The sequence below is a fragment of the Pteronotus mesoamericanus genome, unplaced genomic scaffold (assembly GCF_021234165.1).
Source record: "Pteronotus mesoamericanus isolate MK-2021 breed Mesoamerican mustached bat unplaced genomic scaffold, CSHL_Meso_final contig_94, whole genome shotgun sequence".
NCBI classification, from domain to species: Eukaryota; Metazoa; Chordata; class Mammalia; order Chiroptera; family Mormoopidae; genus Pteronotus; species Pteronotus mesoamericanus.
In genome coordinates, this window is record NW_026555285.1 from 45,506,007 (window position 1) to 45,532,913 (window position 26,907).

Consider the following 26,907-nt stretch of genomic DNA (forward strand, 5'->3'; position numbering starts at 1 on the left):
TTTTCAGGTAAGGAAACCAAGATTTAATATGAAAAAAGTAAACCTTCTCCATAAGAACTAGAATATGAAATTTGATATTGTTCCATGGGTCACCAGTGAGAGGTCACGATGCAATGTAGGGACTAATATCCTCAAAAAATTGTTACGGTGAATCTAATTGAGTTAGACAGCATTGGAAAATCTACAGTTTTTATAATGTTATTTATACCCAAGTGAAGTTTGTTGAAGATCTTTTATGGGAAGCTCTACAGCCTTGTTCCAGGTATGCAGGATTCTAATGCTTTGACTCAATCTGATGATATATTTTAGTTGATCTAGAGGCAAGAGTGGCTTTAGCCTCGAAGCAAAGTTCCACAGATTCTATTTCAGAGATTTCATTAAGTATTTAAGCTCCCTGATAAATACCTGGAATTGCAGATGTCTATACCACATGTTAAATCCAGCTTGATTCCACTTCTTCATGTGGTGGAAACTAATAAAGACATATAAACAAACAGGTCACTGTAAATTCTTCCACAGGATGTCCATGGGCAGAACCAAACTGTTCCTCATAAAACAATTCTGAAATGTTTCCGAGCCCCAGAATAATGAACAATCAAAGTTCCATTAACTGATATATTCACGTGGCCGTAGAAATTTTACTGAGAAGGACCAGGTATTAGAGGCATAATGGAAATAAAATAGGGCCAGCCCCCCTCATCACTGAGTGTATGATCTACAAATATCAATAGATATTGACAATTAGGTAAGCAGTTAAAATAAAGCCTAGTAGATCACACACAGACACACACACTGGGAAAATGCCATGTGAACTGGACACAGAGATCCGAGTGATGTGTCTACAAGTCAAGAAAGCCCAAAGACAGCCAGAAAACCGCCAGAAGTTGGGGCAGAGGCCTGGGACACGTCATCTCCTAGCACCTTGAGTGGGAGCATGGTGCTGCTGACATCTTGATCTCAGACTTCTGACCTCCAGAACTATAACACAATAAATTGCCGTTGTTTAAGACTCTCTGTGGGACCTTGTTGTGGCAACCATAGGAAATGAATACACACCTCCCACCCCACCTCCAACCTCAAGCCAGAAACCTGGGAGTCAGTCTATACCACTTTTCTCTCTTCTCTCAGCCACCAGGGGCAGTCACCATGGTCTGCATCCCCAGCTCTCCCCTCTTGTTCCTTTTCTTATAGCCTGCTTCTCCTTCCAGGTGCATAAGGCCTAGCTCAGCTCATGCAAGTAGATCAGTCCAGATCCAATCAGGAAAACAAAACCACTCTGCATGTTAAGGAATTGACTGTACCAGTAAGAACTTTCACAATTGTGGGAGGAACTTGGAATGTAAAGAGCTGAAAAGAAGAATTTTAAAATCAGAGAGAAAATCACTGCCTTGACCAGGGTGGTTCCATTGGTTGGACATTGTCCCACAAACCAAAAGGTCGCCAGTTCCATTCCCGGATGGGGTACATGCCTGGGTTGCAGGTTTGGTCCCTGGTTGGGGCACATACGAGAGGCAGTCAGTCAACGTTTCTCTCTCACACTGATATTTTTCTCTTTCTCTCGCTCCCTCCCTTCCCCTGTCTCTAAAAATAAATAAGTAAAATATTAGGGAAAGAAAAAGAAAAGAAAAAAAATCAGATTAGATCTCATATGGATGAATGACTTGAAACACACACAGAGATCTCGAAGGTAGGCATGTGCTGCTGACACAGTGGGGCCATGAGGTGGTTGGTGTAGAAGCCTATGCAAGGTTCTTGACTTCTCATGATTTACTGGCTCTGTGAGTTCATGGCACAGGGTCTAGTGTGGGCCTGGAGCCATGGTCAGTTGGCAAGGCCAGCAGTCAGGACTGAGATGTGGATGCAGAGAGGGCAGGAGGGAGCCCAGAGGAGAACCCACATGCCTCTGCTTCTATCTGTGTCTTAGCTTCTATCAGATGATGACCTTTAAGGTATAACGGCTGCTGCCACACTTTCACCTCCCTACCTCATGTAACTTCGCTTTGGGGAATTCTAACCTGGGGCCACACAGAGAAAGAGATTCTGAGCAACACCACTCCCAAGCTCACAATAAAACACTGTATAGCTCAAGCTGCAACAAGTGACTACATAATTGGCAGCTTAAAACAACAGAAATGTATTCTCTCTCAGATCTGGAGGCTGGAAGTGTGAAATCAGTGTCAACGGGCCTTAATCAAGTCAATGGGCCCTACTCCTAAGTAGGTCAGCTCCTTGAAAAAACTTACTTTTGAAAAGAAGTTGAGCCTAAAAATGACAAAGAAGCGTAGACAGCAGAGAATTCTGCATGTCGGAGTAACAAGCGGGAACTTCTTTCCGGAACCTATTATTGGTTTTGAGTAAAGACTAGATGTGAGAAGTTAATCTGATGATTCATCTGAAAGCAATGGTTCATGGGAATTAGAAAGGGGAGCCCCACTGGGCTATGGCAGGAAGGGTACAGACAGGACGTGAGAAGATAAGAAGTTTTCTTCAACTGGTGGCATTTCACTCCTTTAAAAAAGGAACAACCACCACAACAAATATCCCCAAACAAATTACATGCTAATCAGGGGAGAATTTATAGATTCACCTCTAACCAGTTGAGCTATTGGTTTAATATTCTAGACTCAAGGAAAAAAGACTTGGACCTCTGATTTCACATTCATCATATTTGAGTAATGGTTCTTGTTAGCCCTGTAATAATGTCCTCTTTTTTTAAAAGTGAAGCCTAGTAATAAAATTTTTATTGCAATCCAATGCTAACATGATTCTTCCTAACTAAGAATTATGTTTGGTGGATTTAAGCAACCCCAGAAAAATATTCAGGCTAAGAATTTAGAAAGGTATGTTTGGCAAAAGGAATACCCTTATGGATTAAAGTTTTAGGGAGATTTCTTAAGAATGTACTACTCTTATTGTCCTGCCTTTTACTTTTAAATTTAAAACTAGTAGTTTTCCACTTTTAATTACTTTAAGAATTGCCTGGCAACATAATCTTCAAATGCGGATTCCTTAGGCTTGTCTCAGAGGGGTTCGGATCCAGTGTATATGGGGGTGAGGGGTTGTCATGGACTAAATGCTTCTATCCCTTCCCCAAATCCATGGGTTGGAATTCTGTCCCCCACTGTGAAGATATAAGGACATGGGCCTTTGGGAGGTAGAGTCCTCATGAATGGGATTCGTGCCCTTAAAAAGAGAGAGCTCTCTCTCTCCTTCTGTCCTGTGAGGACACAGCAAGGAAACAGTTGTCTATGAACCAGAAAGTGGTCTTCACCAGGCACCAAATCTGCCTTCACCTTGATCTTGGACTCTGTAGCCTCCAGAACTGTAAGAAATAAGCTCTTGTTGTTGACGGTATTTTTGTTATAGCAGCCCCGATGAACAAGGCGGCTTGGAACACGCACCCTGAGAAGGAGCACAGGGCGTGTGTGAAGATCCCACTTGCAGGGACTTTGCTTTGACTCTGAGATCCCAGACCCAACCGTGAGCTCTGTGAAGGCAGGGCTGTGTTTTAATTATCTGGGTATTTCCGGTACTTATGAGAATTCCTAACACATATGAGGCAGAGCTGTATGACACTTATAGACACTGGCTTTGCAGTCAGACAGACCTGGATTTACCTGTGGGCTCTAAGACTTATTAGCTTTGAGACAGGGGATGTAACCTCTCCAGACCTGGCTTGGTCCTCTGAGGGCTGGAGATAATGACACCATCCTCCATGAGGACTGTGGAGCTTCTGTGAGGTTATGTTTCCATAGAATTTGGCGCGGTTCCGGGGCCAGGGACTCAGAGTGAGATTTGGGACTGTTATGATGGATTAGAACCATCACACAAGAATGTTACGATGGGGTTCCTAACGAAGGAAGAAATGCCAAATAAAAGCAAAGTTTCCCTTTTTTTCTCCCCTCACCCAAGGACATTATTTTCTTGCTTTTTACAAAGAGAGGAAAGGAGAGGGAGAAATAGTCATGTGAGAGGACATCGATTGGCTGCCTCCTGAATGTGCAGGGACCAAGGATTGCAGGTGCCGGGACCAGGGACCAAACCCGTAACCCAGGCATATATTCCTCCTGACAATCAAACCCACAACCTTTCGGGTACGGATGATACTCCAACCAACTGAGCCACACAGGCTGGAGCGAAAGTTACTCTTAATTAAGGGCTGAGAATGCGTCCAATACCCTGGAAGATTGAATTGAGGTCAAAGCCGACTTGGTGAAAGGGTAGACCTGGCCCAGGTGAGGTGTCCTGGCTCCCACACGGCAGGACCACGTCTGAGGTGATCTGGGGTACGGCTTTCCTTGAAAGTCTGGTAGCCCTTCATGTGGCTCCATCGTGTTCCAGAATCTAACCAATATCATTAGAACCGCCTCCTCCTTCCTTCAGGGAGGGTAGGGCAACGAAGGTGGAAGAAAGGAAGCAGACCTATTTCCTCCCCTGCTGGGCCCATCCAAAGTGCTCCCTAAAAGGTATTTTTTGAGGTTGTTATTTATTATTATTATTATCATAAAACTGTGTGAATGGTGAGAATAGCTGACCTTTATTTAATGCTTTCTATGGGATAAGCCCTGAGCTAACATTTTTCCTTATGTGTCTCATTGAATCCTTACAAGGAAATCCTTTGAGGTTGCTACTATTTTTATCACCTTTTAGACACAAGGAAAGTAAAGCTTAGAAAGGTTAAATAATTTGTTCAGGCAAGTGGTGTCAAAGCTTGGATTCTGTCTAACGCGCAAATCTTCAGACAATGTTAAAAATGGATCAGTTGTTAAGATGAAGCGGAGGGAAAATATGAGTAGCCCTGAATGTGGGGAATTTGCTTCCACCTTAGAGCTTGGGTGCACGTTGTGTGGTAAGGGAATATGCTTTGCCTTTACCTGTCCATGAAACACAAAACAAAACAACAAAAAATGTAGCCGAAGAGCTTAGATAATTTTTGCATTTCTTGTGTTAGTCAAAAATGAGAAATTACAATTCAAGCGTTTCTACAGCTTAATTATAGGCCTGTATGCTGCAAACAATACACTAAGTACTAATAATAGGGGCCATCTGAAAACAAGTTCTCTGGAGACCTCCCAACTCCGTTGGGTCTGTTTAGGACAAGTGATAAGGAAACAATGTTCTATGTGAAGGAGCAGCGGTCCCTAGACAGTGTGAATCCTTTTCTTGTTAATGAAATAAAATGAACGTTGTGACTGGTGTAAAAAGCAGCAGCAGACACAAAAAGCCATTCTTGTTAGTTACCTGGGGGCAGCGAAGGAACTAGCCCTCCAGCATATTAGCTGGGAAGGGAGGAGTCCCTCTCGGCCCCTGCCCGCCCTTCCACCCCCCTCACCCCCGCCAGGAGCCCCCAGCCTGTGCTACCCTGGCAGGGAGGACCAGGGAGATATGGTCCTGTTTTCACAGGACCTTCTACATCTCATGTGAATTGGGCCCAGTTCCTAAATCATCTTTGAATCAGAATAGCAATTCTTTGTTACCCACTTGGCTGGAGAGTTAAAGAATCTTTGGAAAATGTTCAATAAACGTCTTAGCTCTACGCAAATATAAACAGCATAGTTATTTGTGAAAAGAATATCAAAGAAAAGCTTAATATTATTTAACCTTTTCTATATTGGGAAGCAAATACATTTATTTCGATGCACAAAACAGCAGGATGACTTCATAGAATAGACTATCCGGTGGCTGCAACATAGTAGGTATATAAGTGTGCATCGAATGAGTCGATGACTAAGTAACATATGAATAGAGGACCTCATTAAAAACAAATTAGAAAGCCAAACGCCTATGATAAATAACCATTTGTACCTACCAGTTTAATTTAGCCTTTTGCTACCAAAAGAAAGCCTTGTTTAAAATATGAAGGATATTAAGGCTTGAAATTGAAGAAGGAAGCATGAAAGAACCATTAATATCTGGGTCTCAAGCCCAAGTCACAGCCAAACTAGCAAATTCGGTTTCTATTTGATCAGAAAGAATATGCACAGAGCAGACTTAGCTTATGGGGGTGCCTCGGCCCAAGAGTGCATGTGTTGGGGTGGTGAGGCTAGAGCTAATGGGTGGGCTGAGGTGATACAGTTGGAATCAGGGCCTGGGAGAGGGGAGCACATGTCGTCCCCAGATTTTCTATGAACTGTGAGGACGTCATATCATTTCAAGGTCACCTTTGGCTCTGACAGCCTGAATTCAGTGCCATCCCCCATGCTGGCCCAGCTAAGTTAAATTCAGCCTCTTTCCCTGGATATCCCCAATCCACCGCCCACACAAGATTGGTTAGTAAAGTCTTTTACTGATGGTTCGGGGTTGCAAAGAGGGCTTCCGTGACAGAACCTCACAGGTAGTAATTTAAAAATTACTGTTAGTCAGCTCTGTCCTTCAAATCTTTCAACCACTCGGTCACCAGAAACTTCTTGTCTGGCCAGTATTTCCCCACACGCCTCCACCACAGTGCTTGACCTGCTACTCCCTTTCGCTTTCTTGAGACCTCGTTTTCCTTCCCACTTCCACTCCATCCCCCCATTCACGTTAGCTTCTTCTAGAAAGTACCTGAGGTCTTGCTTTGTCTGACCCCGGCCTCTTCATGCTAAGCATAGAGCTTCTGTCTAAAAACACCCGCCGAGGGAGAGAGGCCACTCAGCAGATGCAGCTCTCCGGAGAAGAATTCTGAAGTTGACTCTTAGAATACCTGTCAACATGTTGTTCCTCCTACGAGCACCCGAAGACAGGGAAGGTCTTTCTCCACAGAATGGCCATCTGCTGGCTAACAGTTGTTAGCCTTGCTACCCATTACTTTTTAATCTTCAAGCTTTGGGATTCTGGTTACTACAACTATAAGGTGTAGCTCTGCTCATTATGAAGTTGTCAACCAATCATGGCATAGTCCTAATTCCAATGACACTGGATGGGGGGTTACAGATTAAGGGCCCAGTCCTATAAGGCTGCTCCCCTTCGCCCCACTTCCGACGCCATTGCTAGTTTACCTTGTCACCTGGGCTTCTGACTCGTAGCTTCCCGTGACCCCCTGCTTGGATTCAATTTATTTGCTAGAGCGGCTTACAAAACTCAGAAACATTTTACTTAAGTAGATTGCTGGTTTATTATAAAAAGATATAACTCAGGAACAGCCAGATGGAAGCGAGGCATAGGACAAAGCTTCTGGGTTGGTGCTGCATGTGGTGATGTGTGCACTCAGAGAGAGCAAGGAAGCTCTATGTTCTTTCCCTGTACCTTGTCCTCTCCAAACGCTATCATTCTGGATTTTTATGGAGACTTCAGTATGTAGGCATGGTTGATTAAATCATTGGCTATTGCACTCAGTCTCAGGGCTCTCTCCCTCCTCCAGAGGCCTGGGCTTATGGGGGCAGAGGGACTGAAAGCTTCGACCCTCTCAGGCCTCGTTGGGTCTACTGGCAACCGGCCTCCGTCCTTAAATTACCTACAGGCTCTCACTTCATTAGCATAACAAAAGATACCTCTCGGCTCTCTCCACACTTAGGAAATTCCAAGAGTTTTAGGAGCTCTGAGCCAGAAACTCGATGACAGCCAAAAATACCTTTCTTTGTATAAATCGCAGTGTCATACTTGGTGTCTTTTCTCTTGAATATGAGGAATTATCTTTGCATTAAAAGTGAAACACACACACACCCCCTAGTCATGCTGTTGGGCAGAGCTGACATATATCTCTGATACCTGATTTAGGATTTGCTGGAAGGCTTCATATTTTCAGGGACTCCTGTGGATTTGAACTTGAAGGAATCTGGTATGGGGTTATCAGCTTCCTGCCATCCCTTTCTTAGGAATCAGGCAATCAAGGCGCCTGTTTTCCTCTGTTCCTCTTGTCTGAGTACAGTACCTGGGAGATCAGGTCTGCCTTCCTTCTAATCAGATTTCTGGCCTGGCACAGGAGTGAGATAGCACACTCTTGCTTCTGAGGCTTGTTGGGTATCAAGATAAATTCTGCAATCTACTTCCAGAAAGAAGCACAAGTGTAGGTTTACCTACCCTACAGCTATCCTAGGATCTGACAATAAGGAATAAAGACACAAAATAGAGAAGAGAATGTTAAAGACATAGAAAAAGGGTATGATGTCACCTCTACATCTACCTTCAGGGAATCTGTCCCAGGTAATGTAATTTGGACTGAATGAGAGGATGATAAAAGCCATCAACATGTGCACCTGTCCTGCTTGAGAAGGATCTACCCCATCCACATGTGCTGTTGCTGATAGGGCCACTGTCCATGAAGGAATACGACCCCTGGACCACAGCCTCTTTACCGATGTGCAGCTTTTACTTCTGCCTCTGCTAGGTAGGAGCTCAATGTGGATTTCTACTTCATGAATAACGGCTTTGTTTCTTTCTGTGACACCCAGAGATACCTTGACTCTCTGCTGGAGACTATGAGGAAATTTATGTATGTTTAGTTCTTTCTGTGTCCCCCTCAATCCGCTCCACCCCTAACACCTGATGGCCTTCCCTTTGTTCTGTGAGGCTTTCATGAATGTTGGCATCCCAACCTTCCCTGTAACACAGGCTTCCGAACTTGTTCTACAGGATGAGTCCAAAAATGGAAAAGTAAAAGGCCAATAAAAACATGCAACATGTGACCAGGTAAATATTCACAAATGGTGTGATGGGACTCACCAAAAAGAAAAAAAGAAAAGATATGTACACTGGCTCTTTGAACTCACACCAAAGCCAAATGGAGTTTCCTTTCATACATCCCATTTAGTCCATAAAATTTTGCCATGGTTTAGTTTGTTTCACATATGCTTTTGACTTTCTCTCTCAGCTTTTTGTTTTTCTTGGAATTACTAATTGTCTTTTATCGTATGAAGAAAAGAATTCTATGCCTCTTTTATCATGATCTAAAATATCCAACCTATGAATTCTGGTATTTGTTGGAGATGAACCAGTTTCTCTCACACGTTCCTGGGGATATCTGAGTTTTCATCCTTATAAATTTTTCCCTTGCAGATTCTTAATACCAGTGTCTCAGATCCCAGCTCTTTTTTTCATGGGTTTCTTTTGATGGATGCTGGGATGTTTTCTCAAATGCAATTTTCTTTTTCCTCAGAATGTAGAGGAGGTAAATTTTCTGAGTACATCAAAATTTTTTATTTTATGCTAACATTTTATTGATAATTTGACTAGGTTGAAAATTCAATGTTTAAAATCCTCTTCCCTGGGAAGTTTTGAAGTTTGATCCACCGTTTCTAGTATTCAGAGTTCTGCTAAGAAAATAGCTGGCAATTTGATTTTTATTTCATTTGTCCAAATGTTTTTTGGGTCCTCCACCTTCAGAAGATTTTTAGATCTTCTCTCTGTCTTTGGGGTTCTAAAATTTCATTCACACCTCTTGAATTTTACAGGCCTTTTCAATTTGAACATTCATGTTTTTTAGCCTTAGGGAATATTCTAGTTTCACTTTTATTACTTATTTTTTAACTTTTTTTTGGATTTCTTTACTCTCTATCATAATTTCTTTTTCTAAATAGATAGTTTAGACCTATAGTTTACATCTTCTTGTCTTTTCAGACAAACAAACAAACAAGCAAACAGACAAATACCTTCTCCATCCCTATCATATCAGGAAGGTTTCCTTGACCCTATCATTTATCCTAGCTAGTGATTTTTTCCAGGCCCAACATATATATATGAATTTCAATCAATTTCTAAGGACTTTTTTTCTTTTCCCTACTATCCTGTGCTTGCTTAATAGATGCAATAACTTCTCAGGATAGTCATAATATTTTAAAAACTATCTTTCATTTCTTAAATGGCCTGTTTCTTTCAAGCTGTTGTTCTGTTTATTCAGTTGTTCTCAAATGTTTAGTAATCCTTAATGGTCCATTCATAGTTACAGGTAAGAGCTAGGCTTCTCAATGTTGGTAGCTAGCGTGGGTTTTCTCTGCCATTGCGTTCATCTAGTTCTTCGAAAAATATCTCTCTTCATTTCCCTGGGCTGCGACAGCAAAAGTCCCGCAGGCTGGGTGGGCTGAGCAACAGAAATTTATTCTCTCACAGTTCTGAAGGCTAGAAGTCTAAAACAAGGTGTGGACAAGTTTGGTTCCTTCCTAGGGTTGTTCCGGGGAACCCGTCCCAGGTATCTGGCCTTGCTTTGGTAGCCCCAGACTTCCTTGGCTTATAGACAACCATCATCTCTGTATGTCTTTGCATTGCCTCCCCTGTTCCCATTGCCTGTCTCTGTATCCACATTTCTCCTTTTATAAGGCCATCAGTCATATTGGATTAGGGAATGACCTCAACTTAAATTGATTCTTTGCAAAGACCCTATTAAACATGAGATTACCTTCACAGGCAGGGGGGGTTAGAACTTCAACATCTTTGGAGGGGGGGACAAAAGTTCAATCCATAATACCTCTCAGTGGGAGATCAAGAATAGATTTTTTTTTATTGATGAATAAAGACTAGAAGTTGGGCTGGTGAATTCTAAATTTAGAAGGGCTGGTCCGGCAAAGGCTCACCCTCAATCCCACCCCATTATGGCAGGTCTGCTAGTCATTTCCTTTCTTTACAGGACAGGTGTTGGCATGGGTGCCTGAGTCAGAGGTCGAACCCTGGGCTTCTGGAGCCAGAGTTCACTCATGATCATTCTTAATTTCAAGAAAGCAGTGACAGTGAAGCATGATGTGGGGGACCTCAGATGAGGAGGGACAATTGTGCTGCTTGAGTCAGCATCTGCATCTCCCCCCCTTACCGCTGCTGCTGGTTTCAAATTCTGGGGGAGCAAGCTGTCCAGAGGGAGAAGGACCACACCCCCCAAACGTCACACCCTGAGGCAGAACTACTACCAATCCTTACCTGTCTTTGGGAGCACTTCCCACTAGAGAAAGGCGGTCCTCCAAAGCCATCCCATAGCCAAGCTCAGAGGTGCTCTCTGAGTGCGTACAGCAGCGATTTTGTTATTTTAACTGATCTGACAGAATGTGTTTTTGGAGCACTTCCGTTCCTTCACTTTCTCCATGGAAAGGATACTAGGTGGTATTCTCTCTTCAGTCAACGCTTTGGAGAATACTGACTGCATTTCCAGCCCATTTTTATTTGCTGAAACCTCCCATTCTACCCAAGCCTTCAGCTGAATTCTGCCCCTGTCTTCTGGCTTGAACAGAGAATTAAAATCCCCTCTTTCCTTCCGAGTGTCTTGTGGTGCAGGCTGTAAATGCCATCAAGCTCTCAGCATGAGTTGAAAACCCCCAGAAATAATGGCTCTAGCACCTTCTCCGGTCCCAGGGGAGGGTCACTGCGTTTCAACTTTTGCATGCCAGCCTCCGAGGCAGTTTTGGGGCGCCTGGTGTGGCAGAAGGAGGGAGGCGTATAGCCTTTAAAATCCATCAGAGGTCAATGTATTCCATTATAAGCACAGTGCTTCAAATTCAGTTTTAACCTTTGACGAAATTTGCAGTGTTGGGATTTTTATGCTAGAGCAGACCCAGGAAATCACAGGTGCAACTCATTTTCGTTTTGACTTACAATCACTGAGGGCTCCTAGAATTTGTATAGGAAATTCTCTCTTTAACATGAGCGTAAAGTGTCTGAAGGCTGTAGCTTGCCTCTGTAATGTACATTAATAGGTAATACAGGTAATACCGGTTTGTGCAAACTAATTACTGGAGAAACAGCTCTCAGCACTTACCTAGTGTTTGGAAAGATTTGAGAGCCCCCTTGTGGCTATAATAAATCCAAACTGAAAAGTGATAAAAAAGCTTTTAAATGCCCCCCCCGCCCCCCGCTTTGGTTGCTTGCTTTATGATTTTTGAACTGTTTCTCATTTTCTATTAGCATCAGCATATTTCATGTAATTTCAGTGGAGACGCAGAGATGGTAGCTAGCTAGTGTCAGTTTTTAAAGGACAGGCTACTGGTTTTTTTGTGATTATTAAACTCAGATTCTTATCAAGAGAAATAATAGATCTGGAGGGGGTGCGTTTAGCAAAGTACACAAAGCAAGGGAATTAAGGTTGCATTTAATCTATGTTTTGATTGTGCGAAGGCAAAAGCCACCTCTAGCAGCCCCAAGCTACATTTATTTTGAACATCTTAAAGATTATTTTCTCAGACTTACATATAGCAGAGGAAAGCAGGGAACCGAGTGTCCTCACTGGAGTGTTTTTAAATCTCTGAGGAATGAATGTTGGAAGTCATTACCTTTCTGATGCTTCAATTAAGCCAGAAGAAAAATATTTGCGACTTCAGGTGACTGTTCTCCACACTTGAATTGATGAAGGGAGCACCCAAGGCAAAGTCGAGACAGAACGAGTTGATTTATTTTTTTTTTCCCCAGAGAGATTTAAATTACCGTGCATATATTTTTCTAAATTCCTGTCATTGCTTTATTAATTAGACAGAATTACAGAAGGGCTTCGGAGCCCACTGCAGTGCGAGATCCCGCTGAGGGTCCACGTGGGGAGCTGGGTTCTGGAAGGAACTCGGGCTGTTATCATGAATAAGTGGGTTTCGGAGAGAACCTGATTAGGACTTCGTGTTCCTTTCAGTATAATTTGCATTCTCCTAGAATGGTGGGTGGTGTGGCTCTGGAATCTAGTCACTAGTGAACCCCTAGCTCGCCTATTGTTGCTAGCAGGGAGGGACATGTCGTGTGTGTGAGCTTAAGAACAAAGAATAGGAGAAAACCCCTGATGTTGAGGCCTAGCTAGAACCGGTGAAAACGAAAGTAATACCTGGTGTGTTTCCCTTCAGTGCCCAGGTGTAATTAGCACACACAGCAGCCCCACGGCCTGGGAGGGAGGCAGAGAGGAGGCTGGTACCCAGCCAATGCTGGCCAGGATCATGTGCTGAGCAGCAGCCATTTTATTCTCTTGGGACTGCAGAAAATTTCAAGTCCTAACCACATCTTTCTTGGTCTTTTTAAATATGGAACTTCTGCAATATGCAAGATCCTTTAAGAATATGCACGAACAGCTACAGGGGTTGTATCAAAAGGACTTAGTGTCCACCTGAATAAGCTCCTGTTGGCCTTACATTAGATAATTTGAGCAGCAATAAGGGTAATACCTGCAATGTATTGAAATTTATTAAATATGTTTAGAGTCATGAGCTGATAATGATATAAAAACAAATAACATCCACAAAGAGCCTCTTCAGAGGAACCTAGGAAAGCAACTTATTGTTTTGAAAACCAGCAAACAGAATGGGCCAAGCACTCATCTACCCTGCTTGTAGGAACTATACCTTGGTGTATCAAATGGTTGATAAGGGGGAGCTTCTCGTGATAGACGCGTGGCAGTTAAAATGAAGAAATGATTGAATTAGAATATCACCATTTTGCAACCCTCTGGTGAATGATCAGTGGCGAAAGCATTCACAAAAAGAGAGACCACGAGACGCTCGGTGGCCCCAGACGGAAGGCCACAATGCCTATGAAAAAACAAGTGTTTATTATTTCAGAATGATTTTTCTGCCAACTTGAAATATTACCTGAAGGTGTATTTCATATCCTGGCATTTCTGGCTTTCTTCAGGGCCTCCCTTTACAGTTGCGTTTCCATGAGGAAATGAGCTAATATACAAATCAGTGAAATCTCCCACCTCAGAATAATGCGCTGATGTCATGTTGTCTTTCTAACCCTTGACTACATGAGAGCAAAATAAGACAGCGTGGCATCGTCAAAAGATGACTGCATAGTCAGCTCCATGAGATCAGGCTTACATTTTATCACATCCCAAGAATCTATCATAGTATTTGGCATCAAAGACATAATCAACAAATATTTTAAAATAAACCAGGATAGTAGCTGAGGAGGAAAAACAAAAATAAAAGTCCCGGCTCAGCTAGTCTTTAGTTGTTTGACCTTGGGAAAATCCTTTTATATCTCTGAGCGCCGATCCTCTCATCTGGAAAATCCCGCCTCTGATACAGTCTTGTAGTGAGGATGAAGCACAGTAATGGATGAGGAAAGAGTTCTGAGCCCTGTGAGTACGGTGCCCAAATAGAAAAGCACTATCAGCTGTTTTCTATTATTAACACAGCTTTTTAAATATTTAAAATGGCACTGTGGTTGGGCCGTTTCTGAGGCTCTGACGTCCATGGAAGTGGGGAGTGTGCACTTACTTGAAGGAGCTGCCGTGTGTCGGTTCCTGCTGAACCCCTCACAGTCATTGATGCGTCGCTAATTCCCACAACCCCGTAAAGGCAGCGTTTGGATGAGGAAACGAAGCCTTCCGGAGGTCAGAGGAGCTAACCAGATCACATCAATTGCGAGATGGACCTGAAACGGAAGCCCAGATCTTTCTAACTTCAAACCCTATTTTCTTCCCACTGCACCTTAAAATGGAATTTCTAACACATTTAAAATTATGTGCTCATGCTCTCTTCAAGTGAGTAGTTTGACTTTTATTTTCCTGGACTCTTCTCTTCCCAAATAAAAGCATTGGAACAGCTGACTTCAGGATCCAGCAACCTGCTTTGAACACATTTCTGAGTCTTTACAGCGTCGTGTTCACAAAAAGACCTATTTTAAAGCCAAAAAAAGAATTATGGCATCACACGAGCTTTGGCTTTATCTGGGTTCTCTTGCATCACTCTTTCCAACCATCTTTTATTGTCCTGAGATTCCTACAGCTTTTGCCTTCTGGATTCCTTGGGAGCATTAAAAAAGAATGGAACTGCAGTAATTCCCTCTTGCCTCTAATACCCTTTTCTCAAGCGTCAATTTGTTATGCAGGGTTGGGGGTGTGCTGAGCTCAGGACAATTTGTTTCTAGGACTTCTCCTACTCTGTGAATATCTAGAGGACCATCTGCACCCACACACTCCTGACGCTGACAGGGCCAAGTGCCCTGTGTGTCCCGGACCCCGCGAAGCACTGCCTCACTCTCATCTCCTGCTGCCTATCCTCAGGGAAACACAAATCGCTTTCCCGGACTTGTTCGTTTTTGCTTCTGGAGCTTTGAGTCCAAGAAAGCCTGGGCCAGCCCTGGCTGGTGTGGCTCAATGGGTTGAGTGTCCGCCTGCGAACCAAAGTGTTGCCACTAAGATTCCCCATCTCGGGCACATGCCTGGGTTGCAGGCCAGGTCCCCGGTAGAGGACGTGCGAGAGGCAACCACATATTGATGTTTCTCTCCCTCTCTCCCTCCCTTCCCCTCTGTCTAAAAATAAATACATAAAATCTTTGAGAGAGGAAAAAAAAGAAAGCAAGCCTGGGCCACTGCAGCATTGTCACAAATTGCATCTCTGTGGCCTGACGCGTACAAGATGATGGAAGAGACTGACAGAACTGTCCTCACTTTGTGGAATTACAGACGTCATCTAAAAGCCTATGTAACTTAAAGGGTTGTTTTGATGGCTAAACTGGTCAATGCAATACAGCACTTAGAATTGTAGGTGGACATAGTATTCGGGCAATAAATGCCAGCCGTTGTGGTTATTCTGATTGCTGTCCATTTTCGTTTCACAGGGAAAGTGCCATATTTTAAGTTTGCTTGTTTCTTAACCGTCGCAAGGGGGATGACCTCCAAGGCACCCTTTCTTTCTTCAGAAACTGCCAAGGGACAGAATCAAGTAGGGATCTCTTAGGTAGTTTGTTAAATATGTTAAAATGATCACCCAGTCCTGATAGCAGAATCCTAGGAAGATCCTAACACAGAATAATCCTTTATGGAAGAAAATGGAAAAATCTGGACAGAGATGGGCGGTTTTTGTTTGGTTTTTTTTTCCAGTTTTTATGATGCTTCAGGAAAATCTGTGTTTCAAAGCTGTCAGATACAAGGCTAAATATAAAAACATGCGACTTGCTCTTAAATATCCTGATTTGCTTCTTTTCCTTTCCAAATTGGCTAGTGCAGAAACAATTCAATGGAGACACCTCATCACCTCTATCTTGTGTACTTCTCATGTTCCCTAAAGCAGCACCTGAGAAATTAGCTAAAGAGAGAGCCTGGCTGCCACGAATGGCCTGATAGAACACAATCTGAGTGTACTATCTGGTGTTCTGCTCCACCAGGCTGGGATTAGAGCTGCCAGTGAGACTGAATTGGGCCTTATCTCTCTCTGGGGGGGCAACAGGCTCCAGCTGGGTGCCCACGTGCATAAACCACGGCTTTGCAGAGCGAGCGCCTCGCAATGTCCTCACGCCCAAATCCCAGTGAGGCTGCGCCAGGCAGGGCGCCTCTGAACCAAATAATCGCGGGAGTCTCTGAATAATGCATGAGAGCAGGACCCTCGCTGGCACATTTGAAACTGTACTGGGAGGAACTGTACTCAGCAAGATAGCAGAAACAAGTCCCTGGAACATGTATTCCCTGAAATTTATTCTTGCAGCCGGCGGGGCGGGGGGGGGGCGGCGGGGGGAGTGAGAGCAAATGTGACAACTCGGCGTTTTGGTGAGTCTGAGACTTACGGGTTTGACATCAATATAAAGGGGCAAGCTGACAGAATTTAATTTTTTATCTTATTGATAAATACTAACTCTTCCTCTAGGGAATTGGGGGTGGACTGATCATCACTGAGGAATAACTGGTATCGTCTGGAAGTGTCTTTGTTCATGCTTTTGTTTGGTGGGCTTAGTTAGCATCACGGGGGGACGTCCCTTAATTCGAGTGAGCTGACACCTGGACATTGTAGCGAAGCTGCCGCTGGAGAGGCTGTTGGTTTGAGGACCGGCGCTGAATCTCATCGGGCAAGGGGCCTCCGTCTTTCCGATCCAGGTGCCGGCTTTAATGTAGCTGCAGAGCTGAGGAGTGGGATTTCCTTAGCCGCACATTTGATATTCCCGCTGATCATTAAGTGCCCAGGAAACAGATCTTTTTAGAAGAAGGCTTCCTGACCACCAGGCCGCAATCCCCATGCTTGCTCTTGTGGAATGTGTATCACAGGCTCATGTCCTGGGTGGGGCTCCTTCCTCCTCCAGCAGGGAGAGGACAGAGCTGGGAGCCTGTTTGACAGCTCTCCCCGCCCAACCCCCAGCTTCCAGGTGGTCCTGTCCCCTGGTGCTCGATGGTGCCAGGCCTCATGCAATGGCCCTTTCCTCTCCTTCGCTGGCCACGGTCGGTTCTGTTTTGGCATGTTGAAAATGAAATGGGAACCATTCTCCTGACTCAGAAACTCTAATCCTAGCAATTTATTCTCTGCACAAGTATTCCTGGTTTGGGATGTTCATCAGATCATTGTTTCTAGTAGACCCCTACCAACAGAATCAGCCTCATTGTCCAAAACCAGGAGATCGGTCATATAAATGACGGTGCGTCCATAATTGGAATAGGATGCTTTTATGGGCAATTATTAAATAAAATTGAAAAAAAAAGTTCACCCTGTATTTTGGAGTTTAATATACAGGTTAAAATATCATGTACCTTATGATCTCAAATCTGTAAAAGAAAATGTGTGTGTGTGTGTGTGTGTGTGTGTGTGTGTGTGTGTGTATTTAATTGTGGCTATACCAGAGTGAAGTCATTATAGGAGATTTTTATTTCCTTTTTCCCTTCTGTTTTGCCTGCTCATATTTTCCATTGTGACAACATTTTGCATTTCTAACCAGGGGGAAGGGAGAGAAAGTGATGATTTTAAAAAATCAAAAAGCCAGACCAGCTACATCTGAAGTATTCTCCCTTTAAAGTTACCAGGCACACAGGTAAGACAAGGGATGCAGCGCCTCTCTCCTTTTGAGGGAAGTGCTGTGGGCATTCCTTTCTTCTCTTTTGACCAGTTGAAGAGTCTGGATCTCTGGGTCCTAAGAAAATAAAACTGCCTTAGCCCAAAGGGCCTGGCTGCTTTGTAAGCCACTGTGAGGGAGGAGGTGAGGGCAGCTTGGTTGTGGGGGGTGGGCGGCGGTGCATGGCTTCTGTGGGAGGCAACATGTCTCCAATTTCTTAGCACAGCACCAGACACCTTTGGAACTGATCACTCTGACACACTTCATTGTCACCCTCTCAAAGTCCTTTACTACGGTACTTACCAATCATAGTTCCCAATTTCCCATTTGCTTTGAACATCATTTTTAAATTCCTCCATTTGTTTTCAAGGGTTGAATAAAAGGCTGTTCTGTCCCTGTGTCAGAGGGCAGCCTGACTGCTAAGCTCTAACGGCCGCAGCCCCCCGATTGGATACAGTATAGGGCAGAAAATACGTTGCTGAGATGCTGAAGGAGGGGCAGGCCACAGTGAGTGGTATGTGGCTGCAAAAGGCGCCAAGATATTAGTTCCATTCTGAGCCTTCGGAAGTGACTGCAGCACACAGTCCGGCGGGGGGAGGGGGCGCTACCATTTCCAAACGGCTGGAAGGTGTGCTGTCATTTGTGTGAAGTCCACGGCGAGACCAAAGGTCTCCTTTCGATGCCCCGCCAGGTCCAATTTACAAGCTCTCACAATAGTCTGGGCAACACTGCGCTTTGGCAAAACTGGAATCTGTAGGGAAAGCTCATTTCAAAGGAAGGAGGGGAAGCTGGTTATTTCCCATGCATTTCGCAGGACCTGGGCTAAGAGGAACACTTTGCCTGGGACACTGACACTGGGTCAGGCGCCAGCAAGTTCAATTTCCTGGGCACATCATCATCCAAATTCCCGAAACAGTGGCTGATAAAGTGCTTGTATTTTATTCACTCCACGAACACTGAGTGCCTTGCATCCCCTGATGCATAAGGTCATGTATCGGCGGGGAGGGGGTGATGAAAGGCGAGGAAGGCCTCAGGCCTATTCAAAGGACAAGACACTAACTGGTCACTGGGATGAAGATAAAGCATGAGAGTGTGTACATACAATGGAATATCACTCAGCCATTAAAAGGAATGAAACAAACTCATAAATACAGAGAACAAATGGATGGTTGCCAGATGGGAAGGGGGTGGGGAGAGAGGTGAAAATGGTTGGAGGAAGTACAGATTGGCTGTTGTAACCACTGTCAAGGGGGTGAACAGTACAGCCTGGGGAACATAGTTAATAGTATTGTGGTAACTATGTCTAGTGACAGACGGTGAACACATCATAAAATATAAAATTTCTCAGCTGTACTTCAAAAAATTGTAAGTCTTTTTTAAAAAAGGTAAAACATGAGAGGCAGGTTTCAGGGAGGGGGCCGACATCCCTCCCGCTGAGGAAGGACGAGAAGGCCGGCTCGAGGGGTTTCCAGTGGAGCTGGTGTTTATGGGTGCATTGAAGCGGAATGTGGAGATAGTAATTTTGTCGCTTGATTTTACCAGGGTTAAGATAGTAGTGGAAGGAACACAGCGGTGGGTAGAAGTAAGTTTGCAGTTGTGAGTACCTGAACCATAGTTTATTCTCGTATAATTTATTTATTAATTAATCATTGCATTACTTATTATTGTTATTAACGTACTCTTGCTCACCCCTGTATATTTATTAAACCTCCCCTGTGAACCTAGCATTTTGTAGGGTCTTTCAGATGTGTTCTCCTGAGCTAGGCAAGTCGTAGCCTCATAAAAGTGAATATTTTTTATTAAAGTATAGTTGACATATACTATTATATTAGTTTTAGCTCTACAGCATAGTAATCCTGCATTTATATTCCTTCTGATGTGATCACACAATATGTCTAGTAACCATCTGTCCCTGTACAAAGTTACGATATGATTGACGGTAGTTCCTGTGCTGTACATGACTGCCCCATGACTTATTCATTTTATAGCTGGAAGTTTGTGCCTCTAGTTCCCCTTCATCTTTTCTACCCACCCCCTATCCCTGCTCCCCTCTGGCGACCATCCTTTTCTTCTCTGTATATATGAATTTTTGTTTTGTTTTGCTTGTTTGTTTTGTTTTGCTGGTTTTGTTCTTTAAATTCCACAGATAAGTAAAATCCTACGGCATTTGTCTTTCTCCATCCGACTTATTTTACTTAACAAAATACCCTGTAGGGCTGCTCACATTGCTGCAAATGATAAGATTTCAACTAACAAGTGTCGGCAGGGATGTGGAAGAAAGGGGGCGCTCATGCCCTGTCGGTGGGACTGCGAATTGATGCAGCCGTTGTGGAAAACAGTGTGCAGGCTCCTCAAAAATTTAAAATAGAATGCCACATGACTCAGCAATTTCACTTCTGGGTATTCATCTAGAGAAAATGAACACATCCATTTGAAAAGACATGCGCACCCCTATGTTCATTGCAGCATTATTTACAATAGACGAGATGTGGAAGCAGCAAGGTGTCCGTCAACAGATGAATGAATAAAGAAGATGTGATATATATGAGATGGAATATTGTTTGGCAATAAAAAAGAAAAGTGATTTTTTTTTTTTAAAGTCACTACTGGTTGAGTGATTCCAGCATCTTAGACCTCTTCTTCCACCATGTTGATGAGCAGATCAGCTCCGCCTCTTGTCCATTGCAGAATTGAAAGGGAAAGATGAGATGGCAGGAAAGAAGAAAATGCCGAGGAGGGAAAAGAGCTTAGAGGGGGCTGACAGTGAGGAAGGGGTAGGGGACAATGGCAGATGAGTGTATAATTTTTTGAATCTTCAGAGAGTCTATCTTATCCACACCCACGTTTCTGGGCTCTTCCCTGATGGTCTCTCACCACAGCTGCCGAATCCCTCTCTCCTGGCCTACTTTTGTCCACCCTAAATTCTGTTGCTAAATGAATTTTTGTAAATCAGCACATTTTCTCTTTTAGCAGCTCACAGTTGTTTTCAGAGCCCATGACAATTCGGCCTCAGTGTCCTGTTCTAGTTTGTGCCCTCCTTCCATTCATTCATTTATTAAACAAATGTTTAGTGAAAAATGCACAACATGAACTTCCTGGTCTAATTAGGCCACTCTGCTCTCTGTACATCCTTAAATATTCCGTGGCCACTCCTTTCTGCCCTAACTTGCTAAGCACTGCTTTTTTCTAATCTTCCACCTTTGCACCCACAATTCTTGAGGACATCTTATTTTATTTTTTATGTTCTTCACATTTCCTAGAATGGCTCCTCACATGTAACAAACCCTCAATAAGCATGTGTTAATTAAATGACTTGATAATTAAAGAACTGAGCAATTATACGATAAACTGCTTAGTGAAACACAGGTTCTTGAAGCAGTAGGGAAGAGAATTAGTAAGTACAACATTTTTAAAAGACCTACCTTTTGCTACTAACTACTTGTTGTATGAAATATTCAACTTTTTCTCCAAAGTCTGTATGGACTGTCTTTCTTTGCATATCAGCCATCATAATCAAATGATGGCAATATTAGAAGATTATATATCTTTTTATTCTTTCCACACATTTAAAGCATTCAAAAATAATATCAGATTAATTTGGGGGAGAGGAAAAAGTCATATTTATCAAAGGCAATAGTAACCTTTGTCATTAAAATACATTTCTCTCATATGATGATCATTTCTTTTACATCACACCATTTATTATTAAACATTTGCTGGGAGCAGGACTTTGTGTGAGATGCTGAGGGACACAAGGACCAAGGTCCAGTGATCTAAAAGGGACTTGAAGGGTGGATGCGACCAAGACTTTCACATCAAGTTAGAAGTGCAGTAAGTGATGCAGTGCATCCTAGAGGCTGGCCAACTCAGGGACGATGGATGAGACGCTTGAGCTGGGCCAGGAAAGATAATTGGGATGCAAATGAACAAAGGAAAAGGCAAAGCCTGAGGGAAGGCAATAGCTGCCCTCGTGCAGGATTTAGAGTCTTTTAACATGATTACCTTACAGCAGTGCAAGATGCTGAAGTGATTTTGAACGCAGCCATGGCGAAGAGTGTGCTCGGTGTCCTAGGACTTCAGTAGGCCGTGGTGGTTCCTGTGATGATGGTCGGTTAAAACGATTATTGCAGTAACCAAGGCACCAGCGCCTTCACATTCCCCAGTATTTGGGCATTTGCCACCACTACTTTGGGGCCACAAGAATGACAATGCTGAAGAGCATTGTGTGACAGACATGTTCACATAAGTCACCCAAGCTGTCAACAATGTATGTGGCAAATAGGAAACCAGCTGATAGGCTGCTGTCATTGACACAAAGTTGCCTGTCTTAGGGATAGGTCTGGTCCAGGGAGGCTGGCAGAACATCTCCTTACGTTGGTGGTTAGAATTTCTTTTACTTTACCCAAATCATTGGGCACCCAAGATCTCTTTGAGGACAACATCTTAGTCATCTTTGATCCCCAATGCCTAGCCCCAGTACTTGGCAAACACAGGGGTGGTGGGGTAGGGAGGTTGCTCAATTAATGTTTGGAAAGCTAACACATGAGTGAATAGATAGATGAAGGGGGAACATAATAGTTTACTTATGTATATTTCTAAAACTTGGGAGGTTTTTGTTAACTGCGAGCATAGATATATGAACAGCTGATGCTCAGTCTAAGCGGAGGAGATTGGAACAGGAGGCCACCAAATCCTCTGTATTGTGGCCATACCAGGCTTTGCTTGCAAGCTGCTCGCCCTTCTTCTCTTTTCCATTGCACTACTGAACAAGTAAGGCCTAAAAAAAAGAGCTGCAGATTTCAGGAGTCCTGGACCCTTTAAGTATTTTCCTAAGACACTGAAGTGGAAGTTGTGGGAGCAGAAGGGTATGAGGTTGCATTGTTTGGGGGGGCAGGGATATTTCGTGATGCGGAGCCAAGCTGGTGCACAGTAAAGGCTGGGCGCATGGACTGGAGGTAGGCATTGCTTCACCAATGATTTTTGCAGTTTTCTGTCTGAAAGTGGAGAAGCAATGGGAAATAGAAGACAATAGCAATGTGAAATATGATTTAATCAATCAAATTTTGGGGGTGCATTTTCTTCAACAGTTGATTATTCTTCAACCCTATTGTCTTATTTTTATTATTGTTCTATTTTTCCATTTTGACTGCTTTGCAGCATTAGAACAAACAAAAAACATACGTGAGAATATATCTGATAAAACAAAACCTAAATGCTATTAGTCATTTCATTCCAGACCCATGAGATTGGACAACTTTGAACTTCATCCATATAAATGTTCCTTCCACTTGTACATTTTTATGTCTTGGTGTCAGAGTTAATTTTAGTTATAACTGGGCTTCTTACCTATTTGGCCAGAAGAACTTAGAGACATTTGGGACTTATTACTCATGTAAACATGGCCTTACTCTCTGGTCAGTCATTGTTAAATACAATGTTAAACTGAATCAAGTTAAATTTGAAACCAAGACCATTTTCAGCTTACACCAGTTTCAATCAGCTTTGAGAGTATGTCAGTTTCCAATGAAATGATGGCATCAAGAACTCTATGGCCGATCTTCCCAAGTGAGACAAAGCCTCAAGGATTCCAGAAACAGGTTCCAGTTGACCCTTGTCACAAACCATGTATTTCCCAGCCCTGGAATCCTCCAGCTCATACCATTACTGTGAACATTTGGAATGGGTCCAAATTGAGATGGGTCAATGAAGTTGAGACTTTTGATTACCATCATCTTTGTTATTTAAATGCTTTTTTATGTTTTCTTTTTTGCCCAATGAACAGGGAAAAATAAGTTTTCCATGTGTGGTTTTATTTGACCCCATGCAGAGTTTTCTCTGATTTGAATTCTTCTGTTTGGTATCTTTAACCCCCACCTGAGTAACATCATAATCATTATAGTGTCTCTATATTTAATTTCATAATTAAATTATACCCATAATTATATTTAATTATGAAATTAAATATAGAGACTGTTTTATGAGTTAAATGTCAGTCTCTGCTTGCAGAATTAGGAAGGGAACAAGTCCCAACATAGGACAAAAGCAGGATTAATAGTGACATGTCATAATGTCCAACCATAATAATGACTCTGGGCAAAACTTGATCGCCAATATTTCTTTGCAGAGCCCAGAAGCTGTGTTGGTCGTTTTCTGATTTCCCTACTGACCTTTTGGGACATTTTCTTCCACTGATGGAACTGTCATTCTGTCACAGGAAAAGACAACAGAGTGATGTAACATGGCGACTGGCCGAAGCAAAGGCTCAGGCAGGCCTGTCTGGGCAGTTTCAGTAAATTGCTCCTCCTGATTCACAGGGAAACGAGCATTACTTGAGATTTTGAAGTTTCTTTAGCACGTTTCAAAATGCTTTGGCTAGAGATTCAAAAGAATGGATTACAGTATATGTGTAGTTTTAAATATTATAGTTCATCAATTCTTTAAAAAATAGCATTAAAAACATTGTACCCTTAACATCCTTTATTTGTCATTGCTTTTAATAGGTATTCATTTATTAAAAAGTAGTTTAGATTTGCCAAGGGAAGCCTGGTGCATTCTTCAGAGTATTTCAGGACATGCGGACTAGAGGACTCTGGGCGTCACCCTTGGTGACAAGGTGGTGGGTGTGCAGCCCATGCCATTGGCAGCTGCTCAAATTATGAGAGGCATTTTCCTCATTTTGAATCGTATTTGTTTTCCTTCAGTGCCTACTGTTAGGTCTTCCCCTGCTGACGTCTCCAGCTCTCTTCCTGCCCATTTAAGCCAGAGGTGCCTTGATCTCTTTACCTGCTCATTTTGGAGCTAATGATTTATAACATGTATTTCTTTTCAAAGTTCCCCTAGATGTCATTAGATGAGATAAGACCTATAATTATGATAACCACAGCACCTGACAATGAACAGCATTCACTAAATATTTGTTGCATTTTCATTTTTAAAATATCACTTTGGTACACAGGAATACATAGGCGCTTTGAAACCAAAAAAGCCGAGATTCTATTGCAGCTCAAGCACTAGCTTGCTGTAGGATGTTGGGCTATATTCTTCACCTTTCTCCATCTCTGTATTCAGTATTTTAAAAAATAAATCTCATTTTACCAAGTCGTGTTGAGGAGTATCTATGCCGGTACATGCTTATGGATGTACTTTATGGATAGACTATAAGAATATCCAGAAGCATATAATAGTTGCTCAGTAAATATTAGTTTCCACACACAACACATCCTTCCCCAGCCCCACCTCCCTTGTAATCCAGAAAAACAGGAGCTTTGGCTTCCAGCTTTGCTCTTCCTAGTCCCACGATCTTGGGAAAATGATTTCACCTCCTTGTATGTTTCCCTGTCAAATAGTCTCATATCTACTGCAAAAGTTGGTTGTAAGAATCAAATAAAGTATTAGATTGGCAATAACTTCCAGTGTCACGATGTGTTTGCTCTCTTCATGTCAGGTATTATAATTGCTGGTAGTAATTTATCAGAGGATAACCGCTGAGTGGGTGAATGATCTAGTCCCACACTCCTTCCTCTCCACACTGGAGCAGGGAGGAAAAGCCCAGCAAACTTAACATTGAAAACTGGTTCACACGTGTTTATGGAAAGATGCAAATCTGGGAATATTTGCCTGATCAGTGCAAATCCAGGCAAACACCCTCATGTGAACATTCAGCAGAAGAGGCATTGACTCGGTGCTGATATGAACACTTACAAAGGTTTAGAATCCCAGCGTTATGGTGGTTAATGACTGACACTCTTCCTTTAATTTCTTCCAGGAATTTCTATTACATCACCATGTTGCGTGACCCAGTGTCCCGTTACCTGAGCGAGTGGAAACATGTCCAGAGAGGGGCCACGTGGAAAACCTCCCTCCACATGTGTGATGGGAGAAGCCCCACCCCTGATGAGCTTCCTACCTGCTACCCTGGGGACGACTGGTCTGGGGTTAGCTTGCGGGAGTTCATGGACTGCACCTACAACCTGGCCAACAACCGCCAGGTCCGCATGCTGGCTGACCTCAGCCTGGTGGGCTGCTACAACTTGACTTTCATGAACGAGAGTGAAAGGAACACCATCCTGCTGCAGAGTGCGAAAAACAACCTGAAGAACATGGCCTTCTTTGGGCTCACAGAATTCCAGAGGAAGACACAGTTTCTCTTCGAGAGGACATTCAACCTCAAATTCATCTCCCCCTTCACACAGTTCAACATCACGCGGGCGTCCAACGTGGAGATTAATGAGGGTGCTCGCCAGCGCATTGAGGAGCTAAACTTCCTGGACATGCAGCTGTATGAGTACGCAAAAGATCTCTTCCAACAGCGCTACCACCACACCAAGCAGCTGGAGCACCAGAGGGAGCGGCAAAAGAGGCGGGAGGAGCGCCGGCTGCAGCGGGGGTCCAGGAGCCACCGGTGGCCCAAAGAGGATGGGAACACAGAGGGGGCAGTCACTGAGGACTACAACAGCCAGGTGGTGAGATGGTGACCCGCTGCCCTCTCCTCCCACCGGAACAGAGGGATGAGCAGGTGCACGGACCTTCTGTGGCTTTACCTTGGAAACTGTTGGGCCCTTCTGAGGACATCGGGCTGTAGGTGGCTCGTGCTGGATACTTCCTTCCTCCTTGTTTTCGTATTACCCAGCTGGAGATGACGGGGCTTCTTCTCTCCTTCCTGACATTTTCCAATCTGGGATATGAAGTAGGGTGGGAATGCAGCCAGCAGAGACCACATTGGAAGGTCAAGGAGAGAAACACTGACAAGGAGGCAGCCCTTACAATCTCCTTTGCAGCAGCGTGTGTTATAGTTTGGGAGACTGGAACCCACAGAGGCAGACATGAAAAGCCGAATTACGGCTTGGATGTTCTGCTGAAACGGGCCTATTTCATATGGTCTCTGTAATGGAAATATCGGTCTGTTTCGATAGAGAGAAAAAGAAGTCCCTTTCAGCCCTTTGATGAGGTTTTGGGCCAACCCTCACTTTGCTGTTGGCTGCCATCTCTGAACTCTATTTGAATGTGGTTCAAATCATGAGAAGAGTCGTGTGTTTTGTTGCAGTCTTTTAAAGCAAGATTATCCCACTGTTGACTATCACTAGAGGCTCACATCCTACAAAGCCCTGCATCCTAGCCCTGTGCCACATTGTCTTCCCCACTTTTTAGGGAACTGTAAGACAGGGGTGCCTGGGGCCCAATGGGTAGGGGCATTTGGGACAAAATGTGTTTATTAACTAATGCCTAAGGAGATCACACTTTACCAAGTTTTATTTTCGATGTAAGAAATGAATGATAAGGGCG

The 26,907-nt window shown here is 43.4% G+C and overlaps 1 protein-coding gene across 1 annotated transcript in view; it reads left to right on the plus strand.

The window, feature by feature from the left end:
- HS6ST3 (heparan sulfate 6-O-sulfotransferase 3) overlaps positions 1–26,151 on the plus strand; it is a 590,074-nt gene extending 563,923 nt beyond the window's left edge. The window contains exon 2 of the mRNA XM_054586484.1: positions 25,391–26,151. Coding sequence (XP_054442459.1) covers positions 25,391–26,099 — 709 coding nt within the window. The 3' untranslated portion in view covers positions 26,100–26,151. The remainder of the gene's footprint in view (positions 1–25,390) is intronic.
- The last annotated feature ends 756 nt before the right edge of the window (positions 26,152–26,907 follow it).